General features: G+C 43.3%; 1 protein-coding gene across 2 annotated transcripts in view; it reads right to left on the reverse strand.

Moving 5' to 3' along the window:
- Cdc14a (cell division cycle 14A) overlaps positions 1 to 14,433 on the reverse strand; it is a 170,207-nt gene that overhangs the window by 88,181 nt on the left and 67,593 nt on the right. For both annotated transcript variants that reach the window (XR_008216438.1, XM_052730935.1), the window contains exon 6: positions 2,668 to 2,734. Coding sequence is in view for 1 of the 2 variants with exons in the window: in XM_052730935.1 (XP_052586895.1) it covers positions 2,668 to 2,734 (67 nt within the window). In the remaining variant the exon portion in view is untranslated. The remainder of the gene's footprint in view (positions 1 to 2,667; positions 2,735 to 14,433) is intronic.

Raw genomic sequence — 14,433 nt, forward strand, 5'->3', positions numbered from 1 at the left:
TGCTACCAGCTGAGCTGCATTCCCAGGCTCAGGACACACACCCTATTAATTCCAAAGAAAGTTCAGCTATCCACTTCTCCCTTTATCTTGAAACTATGTGGTTGTCCCCTGCTTATTCATACAACAAGTTGTTTTGATAGTGGCAATACATCAGTCTGAAAGATACCCTCCCTTAAAAGGCAGTTTCTGACATGCTTTCCTGATGGTTCTTTGTTTGTTTGTTTGTTTGTTTGTTTGTTTGTTTGTTTTTCAAGACAGGGTTTCTCTGTGTAGCTTTGGAACCTGTCCTGGAACTCACTCTGTAAACCAGGCTGTCCTCGAACTCACAATGATCCGCCTGGCTCTGCCTCCTGAGTGCTGGGATTAAAGGCGTGTGCCGCCACCACCCAGCTCCTGATGTTTCTTATATATACTAAATTCTGGCAACAATAACCAGCTGAATAATTCCTACAAAATAAATGGGACACAGTCTATAAATTATTATTACTTCAACTTTCAAAAAGCTAATTAGGCAAAAGAAAAAAATTAGGTGGGGCATGGTGGAAATGCATTTAATCCTCTGTGAATTCAAGACCAGCCTGGTATATATAGCAAGTTCCAGGCCAGCCAAGACTACATAGAGAGGCAGACTCTATCTCAAAAATAATATTAATTAATTAATTAATTAATTAATTTAGTTAAAATGAATAACTAGTTCATCCATACATGCTATTAATTCCTGAGGACACTCAACAATATACTGTTTTGCCTTTATCTTTAAACTGTGTGTTTTCCCTGAATGCTTACACAACACATGGACAAGGTGTTATAGTAACAGCAATATATCAAAGTCTGAAAAACACCCTTAAAAGGCAAAAACATGACCATGCTCCGTATACATCCCCCAAGGAGATGCACTCAGTGCCATAAAAATAGCCCTGCATGTGCCACCTTAAGCAAGGGGTTCTACATGGGCACATACGTCTCTATCAGAGCCTTTTAGAACACCATCTGTACTTGGGAACACCCCAACATGAGAAAAGACTATGTTTAGAAAAGCCTTTATTAATGAATAAAGCCACACCTTTCCTGTAGGGCAGGAAGGATGTCATAAATTTCTATATTGAGACGCCAGATCCCATAATAGGGAGCAGAGATGGTCCAGAGGGAACTGTGTGAATTCCATAAGCACTACAAAAGGAACAGCCTCTATCAGATGGAGGGAGAGGCAAAATAATAATAGCCAGGACCATAAATGTGCTCTTCCCTCAGGCGTGTTTCCTAAATGATTTAATAATGGCTTGTATGTTGGGTAACCTGTTCATAAAGCTCTAGACTACTGTTCATGGATGAACATTTGGGCTATGCTATTGGTAAGAGTGGGGTTGAATGCTTCCATGGTGGTGGTGGTTGTTGTTGGTGTTGTTTTATTTTAATGACTTTAAAGTTTTTGAGAGTTTAAAATTATTTAAGGGGCTGGAGAGATGGCTTAGCAGTTAAGAAAAGTATTTGTTGCTCTTGCATAGAACCCAGGATGGGTTTCCAGCATGCATATTGCAGCTCACAATCCTCTGTAGCTCTAGTTGCAGGGGTTGCAATGCCCTCTCCTGACCTCTACAGGCACTGCATGCACGTGATACGAATAACCTATGTGCAAGCAAAACACTCGGACACGTAAACAAAATTCTTTCAAATAAAATCGCTTAAGAATGAAATAGTAAAGTCATAAACAGACACATTGAATAGATGACATATTTACACTGGTTGTCTCAAAACAGTGAGAGTCTATTTATGTTACATCAGAAAACAAAAACTTGAGCTAAAATACTGCTTCTAAATTCATAACTGAACAGGTCACGGAAAGCCACATTTCTGACTGGCAAGTGCCAGCTGTCTGTTAACCATGTAGCTGTGTCCTCTGAGCCCTCTACAGAATTCATAGTACAGCCTGTACAGCTTCTCGGGCTGCAAATTAAACCTGTGCCAAACATTGCTTAACTTTTCCATTAGATCCCTGAATAATTAAATAACTATGCTTAATTAACTAACTTTACAGTGCATCAGTCACCCGGAGGTATTGTTCAAACACAGGCCACAGGGTCCCACCCCCAGACTTTATGATTCAGTTCGGTCTGGCGCACAGCCAACCTCTGACAGCATGGCTTAGATAACCTCATGCCCCTCCCACTAAGAGCTAGCTTGAAAATAAGACAAATGGGTGATGGAGCCATGCCACGGTCACAGCAGCAGCGGAGAGTCAATTTGTCTCAGGGTACAAATGGCTTAAACGAGGAAGGGTAGTCTCTCCCTTCCACCCCTCCCCCACTGCCCTCCACTTTCCTGTCCCCATCAACACACAAGTGGGTGCTCCACTTCCACATATTTTCAATCTGAGGTTGGCTGGATTTGTGAATAAAGAACCAAAGCAGGGGTGAGGTAGGGGGAGAAAGAGATTAACGGGCTATAAAAATGACGAAAGCACATTATATACATGCATGAATTTTTCAAAGAATAAAAAAAATCTTTTAATTAAAAAAAAAGCACAGAAACTGAGGACTGACTGTATTTTACCAATCAATTATTCAGGAAGTGAAAAGCCTTCTGCTTACTGACTCTAGATCCTTCCAACAGGCAAGGGTGTTGACAATTATTCCTTTCCCAGCTTTGGCGAAAGAGGGATAGCATTACCTTTCTGATTCCTTGTAAACAGTCAAGGATGGTGAGGTTGTAAGTGCAATTTCCAAAGGATGCGTCCCTACAAACACAAATAAAAGGCATTAGAAACATGCATCCAGATTCTCAAATAATAAATACTAAGTCAGGTGGGCGTACGGGCTGGACTTGGCAGCAGATCAAGAGCCCGAGCCTTCATTCATATTTCTACCCTGTGTGCCACGGGTATAGGCTTGAATGAGTTCTTTGACCAACCGGAAGCTTGGTACCCCTGTGTAGGAAATGAAGATAACAACAGTCACTGTCACCCACAGGATTGGCTATCAGATGTCACAAAAATCACATGAGGTCCTCTGTCTAGTGTCCAGCACAGTGGAAGCACTTCAATATTACAGCCACTATTACTTTTGTGGGGAGTGGAAGGGTGACACATTCTTGTTATATACTCCAAGGAATATATATAGGAATTACTGCGTAGACCAGGCTGGCCTCAAACTTGTAGCAATCCTCCTGTTTCTGTTTCCTGAGAACCGAGATCACAGGGTGTGTCTCAGGACACTTGGTTCATGACTCCTCTTAATAACGATGAATTGGGTTGTTTCATCAAGTGAAGCAGGCATGACTATATAAGCATTCTGGCGGGGGAACAACCTCCTGTCAGAAACCAGTGAATCCAAGCCTTTTTAAAAAGGTACAAAGCTCTGGGCCAATATATGCGGTCCAACAGAACCTACTAGTTATTTAAATACATATATGCCATCCCTCCACTGAAAAGAAGAAAGAAAATGATCTTCCTAACAATTCACTCAGTTTACTAGAATCAACAAGAGCTCTGAATGCACTATAGAGAGCTCTCAAAAAGACTGGGGAGCCACCAGGCAGTGCTGGTGCACACCTTTAATCCCAGCACTCGGGAGGCAGAGGCAGGTGGATCTCTGTGAGTTTGAGGCAAGCCTGGTCTACAGAGCGAGTTCCAGGACAGTCAAGGCTATACAAAGAAACCTTGACTCAAAAAACAAAACAAAAGACTAGGAACCAAGCCAAAATTATTTATTTAATATTTATTATGATGTGTGTGTGCATGTGTGTGTGTGTGTGTGTGTGTGTGTGTGTGTGTGCCTGAGAAGGTCAGAGGCATCCTCTAATGCTGACATTATAGGCAGTTGTGAGCTACCTGAGGCATGTGCTGGGAATTGAATTTGAGTATTCTACAAGAACAATGTACGTTCTTAGCCACTGAGCCATCTGTTCAGACCAAAACAATGTTTCGAATTAAAAATAATACTTAAACCTATTGTACTGAAAATTGAGGGCTCCAGGCTGTTTTTGTAGAGCAGCTTAACGGGTCTGTTTCAGGCAACCTAAAACGAAAGTATCAAGTTCAGGTCAGCTAAGCAAGAACTGGTCCTGGAACTTCCAAGGTGTCCACAGCACGAAACTTGACCCTGAGATTCTCAGTCTCTCCGCTGGGCCCCACTGCTGACCCAAGAAAAGGGCTGTCAGGAACTGGGCCTGGCACAGATGTCCCAAACAAGGTTGGCTCAAGGGCAGCATCCTGGGAGGGTGCCAGGAGAACCCTGCCTTTCACACATAATTAATATAAAGCCAAGTGTTATATCACCAGCTATCCAAGGGAGCTTGATCCTGTGGCATCCAAGCTGTGAGTTAAAAAGCAAATGCTTTACCCCGCAGCTTCAGTATCCAATAGCATAACGTGAAAACAGTGACTTACCACAGCTTAACAGAAATGTCTCTTAAGCCCTGACACTTCTGTGTTAGCCCGTGTGAACAGGAAGGCCTAACCAGCCTTCAACAGGGGCTTTATTGATTCTGTTCGTGTTGTTTTCAAACGCCATCTAAATTCACGGGTCCAAACAAAACAGTTCCCTTTCCAGCTACCATCAAAAGGTCTGAGATCTGAGATGGCCTACTACTTTAGAGGAATGTAGATTCCTTTGCACACACCTGTCTCTTTAGAAAAAGAGGGTTTTATCTGAAGATAGCATCTTAGCAACCCCTTGACCAGTGATCTGATAATGTCTACAAACTCATTCTTCCATGTAGTACTATTTGGTATATAAGATAAGTACAGCATTACCAGGAAGGGGACTCAGTTAAATTTTAAAAAAGCTAACCAAAATATAAAAACATAATTTGTAATACCTTGATGAGTGCTTTTTAATGGGTGAGGGGGTGTGGCAGTGTGAATGTGCTTGCCTGGTACCGATAAGCTCCCTGGCCACCCCCACCATGCTCAGATTTGTGTAAGTGTAGATAATATCTTAAGATACAGCAGTAATGTGACAATGACATGTCTGTCTGTGATTTTTATTGTGACAGTCACCCCACTGGTTCTACTCTAACTTCTAACATTTGCAATTGAATCTAATCTCAGCAATTAGAGTGAAAACACAAACACAATGTTGTTCTCAAGCAGATTCACTGACTCTGAATTCTCTTGGTAAATCTAGGTTTAAAGCTGCTTCTCTAAGTGTTTCAAGTTTTAAAACATAAAATAAAATAAGACTAAGGGCTGGGGAGACAGCCCAGGTGAGAACGTGCTTGCCTTGTGAATTTGAGGACCTGGACTGTACTCCTAGGATCCATTTTTTTTTTAAGCCTGGTGTGGTATGGTGGTGTACTTTTATCCCAGCACTAGGGAGACAGAAATGGAGACCAGAAGAGCTGGAGTCCTCGGGGACTGCTGACCATCTAGCCCTGCCTCCCTTGCATGTTCCAGGCCAGTGAGAGTCTCTGTCTCAAAAAAGTGAATAGTCCCTGGGGAAGGATACCCATGGTTGTCCTCTGGCCTCCACACACATGCTCACACACAAGCAGTAACTCACGCACGCAGAGAAAGAAAGAGAGACTTGGAGGTCCTTATACCCCAAGACTATCTCTACCCCTAGACGTACTTGGACGAGGACATAAACATGAGGTACTGGAGGAGACGCCTGGCCCAGGCTGCCTGAACATCCACAAGAGAGTGTTGAGATCCTCTTGACATCTCTTGTACTTTCACGGCCCCACTACTACAGATGACTGACAAGCAAGCTCTGGTGACTTGGTGAGAGGAAAGTTACCAAGCCATGCACAGGATTGGTGCACAATGCTATCATTGCAGGTTTAAAAAAAAAAAAAAAAAAACAGGTTTGCAAACTGAAAGAGAACAAGGAAAGCAAACATCAAGTCTATCCCCCAGCCCGGGACAGATGACAAGCCTTGAGAGCCTACTGTGCCAGCCAGGTGGCTTAGATGCATTAGTGCACAGAGTCTCATGACTGCTAGCTAATAGAACAGGATCCCAAGTCCTGTCCCCAGACTGTTCGAGAGAGGAGAGGCTGATTGCGGGCATCTGGCTCAGACACCGTTGCAGGAAAGTAAACAGGGAAGTGATGGCCAAAGTAAACACACAGACACACGCACACGTACATGCACGCGCGCACACACACACACACACACACACACACACACACACAAACGCCAGTGAAGGTAGAACACTGACCCGTGCATCTACCATGTTCCATCAACTATCTTTAAAGGCTTCCTTTCTCCAAAATGAAGCAAGACGGGGCGGGGCGGGGGGGGAGGGGGCATTAGGGGGAGTGGTCTTTAAATTGGAAATCAGATAAATAAATAGGAAATGAATTAGAAAACCAAGAAAAATGAATACAAAGCAATTGATGGAAAAATCCTTGGAGGGCCGGAGAAGTGGCCACACTGGGTCCTTCTAGAGGTGAGATTGAAAGAATTGACTCAAAGGAGATTTGAACGTTCACTGAAGATGTTGAAAGGTTTGACCCCACAGGAGCAATGTCATTTCCCATTAAAGAAACCAACCTGCCCTGTGGATATTCATCAACCTTTCAGAACAGTGACACAGTAAGAGCTGTTTGCAAATAGAACAGGTGCCTAGTGAGACCTGCAGACTGGAGTTGGAAAAGCCCATGCCAAGAATTATTTTTAGCTGTTATAAAACAAAAAAGACTTTGGGAGTTTGGAAAACACCCGGGCTCTGCTTAAAAGTCCCTTCCTGCTCTGAAGTCCATTACTCAAGGCTTTGGATTCTTTCTTTTCTTTCCATATCACCCTCCTTGCCAACAAAATTGAAATATTTTCAGGTCTCCATCATCTTTTAAAAAGAGCCAGGCATCCAAAACTTGCTTGATTCCATATGGTCCTTCAGCTACCTCTTGATCTCTTAAAAATAAGATTGCTAGCCGGGCGGTGGTGGCGCACGCCTTTAATCCCAGCACTCGGGAGGCAGAGCCAGGCGGATCTCTGTGAGTTCGAGGCCAGCCTGGGCTTCCAAGTGAGTTCCAGGAAAGGCGCAAAGCTACACAGAGAAACCCTGTCTCGAAAAACCAAAAAAAAAAAAAATAAAATAAGATTGCTAAAGACTGTCTTTATCTTTCTAGTGGTTTTTAGTGTGAGCATAGTACAATCCCATTGCCATTCAGTCCAGAACGTTCTTACCACACCCAAAAGAAACTATGCGTCCACAGTCACTCCTTCTCTCCCAGCCCCTTGGCAACCACTCATCTGCCTTGTGTCTCTGGATTTACTTGCTTCCTCAAAATCCACGGGACATTCTGCGAGCATCATCTCACCAAGAAGTCACCCTCTCCTTTAAATACTCTCTTCTCAGGATCCCCAAGTGTTCATTTTACTTCTCTATCATTACTCCCCAAACCCCCTTGCAAAGTTATCCTCCAAAGGGAGACCTCAGCGATGCCAATCCAGGCCCCAGTTCTTGTCACTGCAGACCCTCTGTCTAGACTTTAAACGTGCATCAGTATTACCTGGGTGGCTCCTCAAAAACAGGCAGATAGGCCACGTGGAGTTTCTGAATCAGAACGTCTGAGACAGGGCCTGAGGCCCTGCATTTCTAAAGCTCTCCGCTGGTGCTGATACTGTAGGTGGAGGGGACACCAATCCTACTCAGAGTCATCTACAGAAATTACGTCTGTGCAGTGGCCCTCAATCCATCTCTCTAGTACAACATCAAGGAACTCTAAAACAGTACAGCAGCCAGGTGCCATGGCATGTGCCTATAATCCCAGTACCTGAAGGTTTTCTGTGAGTTTGAGGCCCGCTTAGACTAAACAGCAAGATCTAGTCTCAAAAAAACAAAACAAAAAATAACAACTCTGCCTAAAAAAATTTTTGTAAATAACATAACCATCTTTTCATTTAGGTGCCTCAAATTCACTATGTAAGAAAAAAATCCTCTGGGCTAGGGATATAGCACTGTTGGTAGAATTCTTGCCTAAAATGCACGAGCCCTGGATTGGATCCCAAGCACTTAATAAAGTTATGCATGGCAGGGAACACCTGAAATCCAAGGTCAACCTTAGCTACAGAATGAGCACAGTGAGTTCAAGGATAGCTTCAGCTTAGAGAGAGAGAAAAAAAGAGAGAGAGAGAGAAAGAGAGAGAGACAGAGAGAGATCTTGAATTTTTATCCTCAACCAAAATCACTAGCAACAATTATCTAGCCTTCTGGCATCCTAGGTTAAAAAAATTTATACCTCCCACCATCCCTCATCCCTGATTTCCACTTGCGCCCTGTTTTTCCTCTTAGGGTCTCCAGAAAGCACTCTACTCCCAATTCCAGTGACGTGACCATTTCTAGCCACTCTTACTGGTTTTCTTCACTAAAGCTGGGGTATTTCTTAAAAGCACATCTCCCTCCTGACTGTCTAACTGTCCTCAGGGCAAAGTTGAAATCCTCAACAGGACCATAGGCCCTTGGTGGATGGCCTCACCTGCATCTCAGCTTCCTTCCTCCTGGTCCCTCATGGTGTGCCCAGCCACAGTCGCCTTCCCTGGGCAGTTCACATCTGGCCACGCGTGGCCTCCCCAGAACCTCTCTCTGCCTTTGCTGCTGCCTGTGCTTCTTCTCCCTCTACTTACGGTGTCTCCATACACCTTCTGACCTCAGCTCAAAGATCATGGCTCTCAGGGAGGTCTCCAACCCTACCTTGAGCTAGATCTAGTTTCTAGACTTCCATCCCTTGCACTTGGATGTAATTGCAACCTAAAATTGTATCCTGGTATGCTCATTTTGACTTTTGACTCTCAGCTTCTGTATCTATAATAGTATTGGATCTATACAATTTTTTTTTTTTTGAGACAGGGTTTCTCTGTGTAGTTTTGGTGCCTGTCCTGGATCTCTCTGTAGACCAGACTGGCCTCAAACTCACAGAGATCCACCTGGCTCTTCCTCCCAAGTGCTGGGATTAAAGGCGTATACCACCGCCGCCCAGCCTGAATCTATACATTTATTGTTCATCAATGTCACCTTAGCAGCTGGTACAAAATAGATAATAAATAAATGTCTCTAATTACATGCTTGAATTAAACAAAGAAGCTTGGGAGCTCATTAAGAAAATGATCTATAATCTTTTAGGATTCCTTTTGTTAACTCAAGTAGCCTAAAGCCTCGTTTCTCAGTAGCAAGAACAATTTTCTTTGCGTTAGTTTCAAATCCTTCCTGCCTGTTTATGGCCATTGTCTTCTGTCTCCTCTAACAATGATTATTGATGGGCACAACCAAAAGCAGCGATGTTCCAGGTAGTTTTCTCTTCCTTCGTCACATGTGCTAAAACAGGTGTGCTTTAGAGAAACAAAAGAGAAGTTGAGGCACTCAGTCAAGGTCAGAATATGAAAAAGTACTTCAGCTCTTGCAGGTACAGGCCCCAGCCTTTTGCTTAACCCCTGGTTTGTTTCATCATTCATTTGTTCATGCATGTGTTCATTTATTCTTATTCACATTCATTGAACCAAATATGTATTGAGGGAAACAGGAGGACGTGTTGCATTTTCCTACTTACCTCACAAAGGAGGGGGAAACGCACACACCTCTGGCTACCTAGAAAAACTCCAGCCCTAAGCCCTCTCTGTCATGATAGTCTGACCACATGGTGAGCACAAAGCTGCTCTTTATTCAGGAGGTAAGATAAAACCTAAAGACCCAAGATTTCTAACTGCCGGGTCCCCTGTCCGCCGCTGAAGACAGTCATGTGTCTCTAGCCTTCGATAAAGAAGACTAGTGCCACCACCAACCTTGGAGGAGACACATCCAAACACAAAGTTAGCTCTGCCTCGCTCTTCAGCATCGTCTACACTTCACCCATCCTGGCAACTCTTTCTACAAGTGACTTCCGGCTAAACAGTCACTTGAGCCACAGAGCTGCTACTGGGTGGTTATCAAAGTCCACACTGATCTTGGGAGCATCAACACGGATTTGTTAAACAAAACAAAAGCAAACAAACAAACAAAATGTACCAGATGAATGACATCTGAATACAACGAACAGCTGAGACTGTTTTAACCTCCGGTTTTCTTTTTAGTATTTAGTTTGCAGGAAAGTAGACAAAAAAATACACTAAAGGAGACTAGCCCACTATCCACAATTAGGTCAGTAGACGAAAGGGCCTGATTCTCTCCAGTCCCAGGCATGTCTTATAAAGGCTCCCAAGAGTTGATCGTAAAATAGTCAGAAATCTTGAAAGCCTAGATCTGTTGTAAATGACTGCACTCACACAAGCATGGGCAAACACTCTGTAAAGCTAGTTGGCCAACACACCACCTCTTGTAACCTAGGAATTTAAGAAACCACTCAGAGTGGAGCAACCGTGTAAGGTCAATGAGATGAGACACTGAGTCCTAAGAAAGCATGTCTGGGGATCACGTTGTTCCAAGTGAAGAGTGGAGACAAGGCATCCAGTGTGGGGACTCCACCAAAGGATAAAAGGGACTGATGGCAAACAGACTAACAAATACTAACAGATGCCTCTCGTCTGCATGTGCTTTGAGCCCATGAGTCTCTGCAAAGGCTCTGTACGTTACGTAGTTAGGAACTGCGGAAATATTTGGAAAGCAGTAGGTTAGAAATGATCTCAAGGGTCCCCTAAGAACTTCTCTAAGCACTTCTCAATCACAAAACTCTGAGCTTCCCAAAAACAGAAAGTGTGTCCTTTGTCTGTGTGCCCAGAGAATAGTGTGCAGAGTTACACACACAGCTGTGTTAAACATGTTGTTGAGCAAACGAGGAATAAATCCTGAGTGCACTAGGAGTTCACTCAACATTTTTTGAACCCCTCTCATTGCTGGAAACCACTGATCTTTCAAAGCTATATATATATATTATTTCTCAAAACAGCATACTATATCCTATATCATTACTATCCAATAGAAATACAGTGACAGTCACAAAATAGAAGCAAATATTTACTATATTTTATAACTATGTTAAAAACAACCAAATTAATTTTAATAATAATTTTGTTTAATCAGATACGTTATGCACCTATTCAATATTGTTATAGTTTCCCTTCTTTCAAAAAAATATTTTTAATTCGGTGTGTTCACATGTGAGTATATCTCTTGCACGGGGGTGTGCACACGTGCCATGGTGCACACATGGAAGTCGGAGGACAGCTTTCAAGAGCTGGTTCTCTCCTTTCACCACGTGGGTCTCCAGGGATCTAACAAGTCACCAAGTTTAGCAGCAAGTGCCTTCATGCCCTGAGCCACCCCATGGGCCCACCCCTTTAATCCAACTTGGACTTAACAGATTTCAAGTGTTCAGTAGCACATAGTGGACAGTACCTCCCTACACTTGAGGACCAGACACTGTCGGGTCTATAGTGTATGACCCTACATTATAGAATCCCCGAGAACTAGACACTATTGTGTCTATCTCACATGATGCTACAACACCATATTATCTCTGAGAACTTTCAACCTCTGATCGAGCTGATTGCATCTGCGTGAGGACTGCAGGGAAAGACAGAGTGGGCCGCTTGTATCTTTCAGACCAACAAGATAGAAATAATTTTGTGGAGACAACGAAGCTGCCCCCCAAAGAGCAAAGCCAAACGGCCTTATGGGGGCGGGGTCCAAAGCTGCGTATGACCTTTACCGAAGTAAAAGGTGAAATAGGGTCTTCTCCTACTTTTCAGACTTAACATCCGACTTCAGACAGATCACTTGACTCGTCTAAAGAAACAGAAATGGATGAGAACTTGGTTCTAATTCATGGCTGAAAAGGTCACAGAAAATCAGCAAGCCAGAGCCTGAACAGAGCTAACTATAGCCCCAGGAAGACAGACATGGAGCTTTGCTCTCCGTCTCTGATCAACTTTTGACCGACACCAACTGAACAATACAATTTTTCCATGCATGTGTGCATGTGCGTCTGTGTGTGTGTGTGTATGTGTGTGCAGTGTTAGTGTGTATGTATACGTGTGTGTACATGTTTGGTGACCTGATATCAATTTTGGGGGTCTTTCATTATTGCTCTCTAACTTATTTTATTGTTAATTTTTATTTATTTTTTATGTGTAGGAATATTTTGCCTGCATGTGTGCGCACCACATGCATGCCCGGTGCCCTCAGAAGTCGGAAGAGGGCTTTTGGGTCTCTAGAACTGGAGCTATGGACAGCTATGAGCACGAGGAAGCTGGGAATTGATCCAGGGTCCTCGGCAAGTGCAGCAAGTGCTGTTAACTGCTGAGCCATCACTCCAGCTCCCTACAACTAATTTTTTAGTGATTTATTTGTTTTATTTTATGAGTGTTTTGCTTGCAAGTATTTCTGTGCATGTGTGCGCCTGGTGCCCTCAGAGGTCAGAAGAGAGCATTGGATATCACGGAACTGGAATTATGGATGAATGTGAACCACCATGTGGGTGGGTGCTGGGAATCAAACCCAGGTCCTCTGCAAGAACTACAAATGCCCTTAACCACTGAGCAAACTCTCCAGCCCCATAATTTATTTTTTGAGACAGCATCTCTCAGACCTAGATTTGCCGATACTGACGACAGCAAGCTCTGGAATCCACCCATCTCCACCCTCCACTCCTGCACCCCCAGTACTGGGGTTATAAACACACACACACACACACACACACACACGGGTTCTGGGGATTGTAACTCTGGCCCTCCTCCTTGCACAATAAATTCTTTACCCACTGAGCCATCTCACCAGCCCACAACTTTTCCTTAAAAATAAAAACAGGAAACTGTCATAAAGGTAAGTGGTTGCAGTCCTCTCCCATCCCATCTTATCAGCTGAGGCTGCTAGACACAGAGAGAACACAGAAGTTTGGCACTGACCCCACTACAGAAGGTTTGGTACCAGTAATCTGGAGCCACAAAAGTAGGAACAATACAAAAAAAAGTAGTCTGAACCAAATTTCACAACACAAATCACTGCCATATGATCTTCTTTATTTATGATTTAAGAGAAAGAGAGAGAGAGAGAGAGAGAGAGAGAGAGAGAGAGAGAGAGGGAACTCACCTCCCTGTGCATTTAAGGGGTCACAAAGCCCTTTCTGGCCTCAGATTCTGTAGGTGGTGTTCAACTGCCATTTTATTAAGAAGAAAAATCTGGTAAGAATCTACTTTTCATGGCTGCCCAAGCTCCAGAAAACACAGCATAGCCGTTCAGGACAGACTAAGCAGGCTGGACAGCAGAAGTCAGATGTTCTCAAACCTTACTGGATACTTCTCCAATGCCAAGTATCAAAATCAACAGTTTACAAAAGCTCCATGAAGTCCTTGGACAGACCCCAAAGACCACCAAGAAGCAGTAGAGAATCAAAAGAACATTTTAGCCAAGTGTCACAGCACGAGCTTTTAATCCCAGCACTCTGGAGGCAGAGGCGAGAGGATCTCTGTGAGTTCGAGGCCAAGCCTGGTCTACAGAGCTAGTTCCAGGACAGCCAAAGCTAAATTGTCTCAAAAACAAGCAATAAGCACACAAACAGCAAAAACATCACAAAATACATTTTCGTTTCCACATTTTGGAAACTCAAGAGAAAAAATATATATGTGGTAAGGAGCTGTTACCCTGTCAAGTAAAAAGTTAATTACTAAACAAACCTTGACAAAAATCATAATGCCATAGCAGAGCTAGCAGGTATCTGGTATGTTTAATGTGAACAGATATGTTTTATAATCACATCCAACATCTACCGACCTATGTTTATTTTGCTTTAGAGGAAGGTATCCTTGTGCCAAGTTCTAAGTGGCTGACCCTTTTGAGCCTTTGTTAAAAGAACTGCAGGTTCTGGCATGCCCAGAAGATCTACAATAATTGCTTTGGAGATTTCCCATTAAGGTGCAGCCTCATAGCTCAGCAACCAAGTCATCACTAAGGGTCATCCACAAACACAACAAACACCTCCCTTAACACAAACACTAGGAGTCCATTTGCAAAGTAAGTGTCATTAAAGGATTGTCAGTGGGAGGTTTGTGAGTCCTGGTAAGGAAGACTGGTCTCAGGCGGCTCTGGGAGAAAGCTTGGATATTCCTGTTCATATTGTATGAAAATGTCACTATTTGAAAGGCCACTTTTATTTCCCAGACTCTCAGGAAACAGCACAAAAACAGTTCTACAAACCATAGCAAATTATTCTGATCCCAAGAGATCATTTTGTTCCACCGAGATGTGGATCAGGAAAGCTGCCTTAGAATGTTCCAGAAGAGTAGTTCTGCCTCGTGTTAATCAGGAGGGAAACTGTACTTTGAAAAATGGTGGATTAAACAGATTGCTTCACTATTCAACGTCAATCAAATCTTTTATATAGGAATATGCTTTACAAATTCCCAAGAGAGAAGTGCTAAACTTGGATCATTTCACTTGGGCATCATTCCACGTATCATCAGAGAGCGTTTCTCTTTAAGCGGACACAAGTTCACACATTAGGGGTCACACAGAAAGCATTCAAAAGCCAATACCCAGATCCCAACTGGGGCCAATTGCATCAG

Source organism: Peromyscus californicus, unplaced genomic scaffold (assembly GCF_007827085.1).
Source record: "Peromyscus californicus insignis strain IS unplaced genomic scaffold, ASM782708v3 Scaffold_9__1_contigs__length_137607984, whole genome shotgun sequence".
Classification (NCBI taxonomy): Eukaryota; Metazoa; Chordata; class Mammalia; order Rodentia; family Cricetidae; genus Peromyscus; species Peromyscus californicus.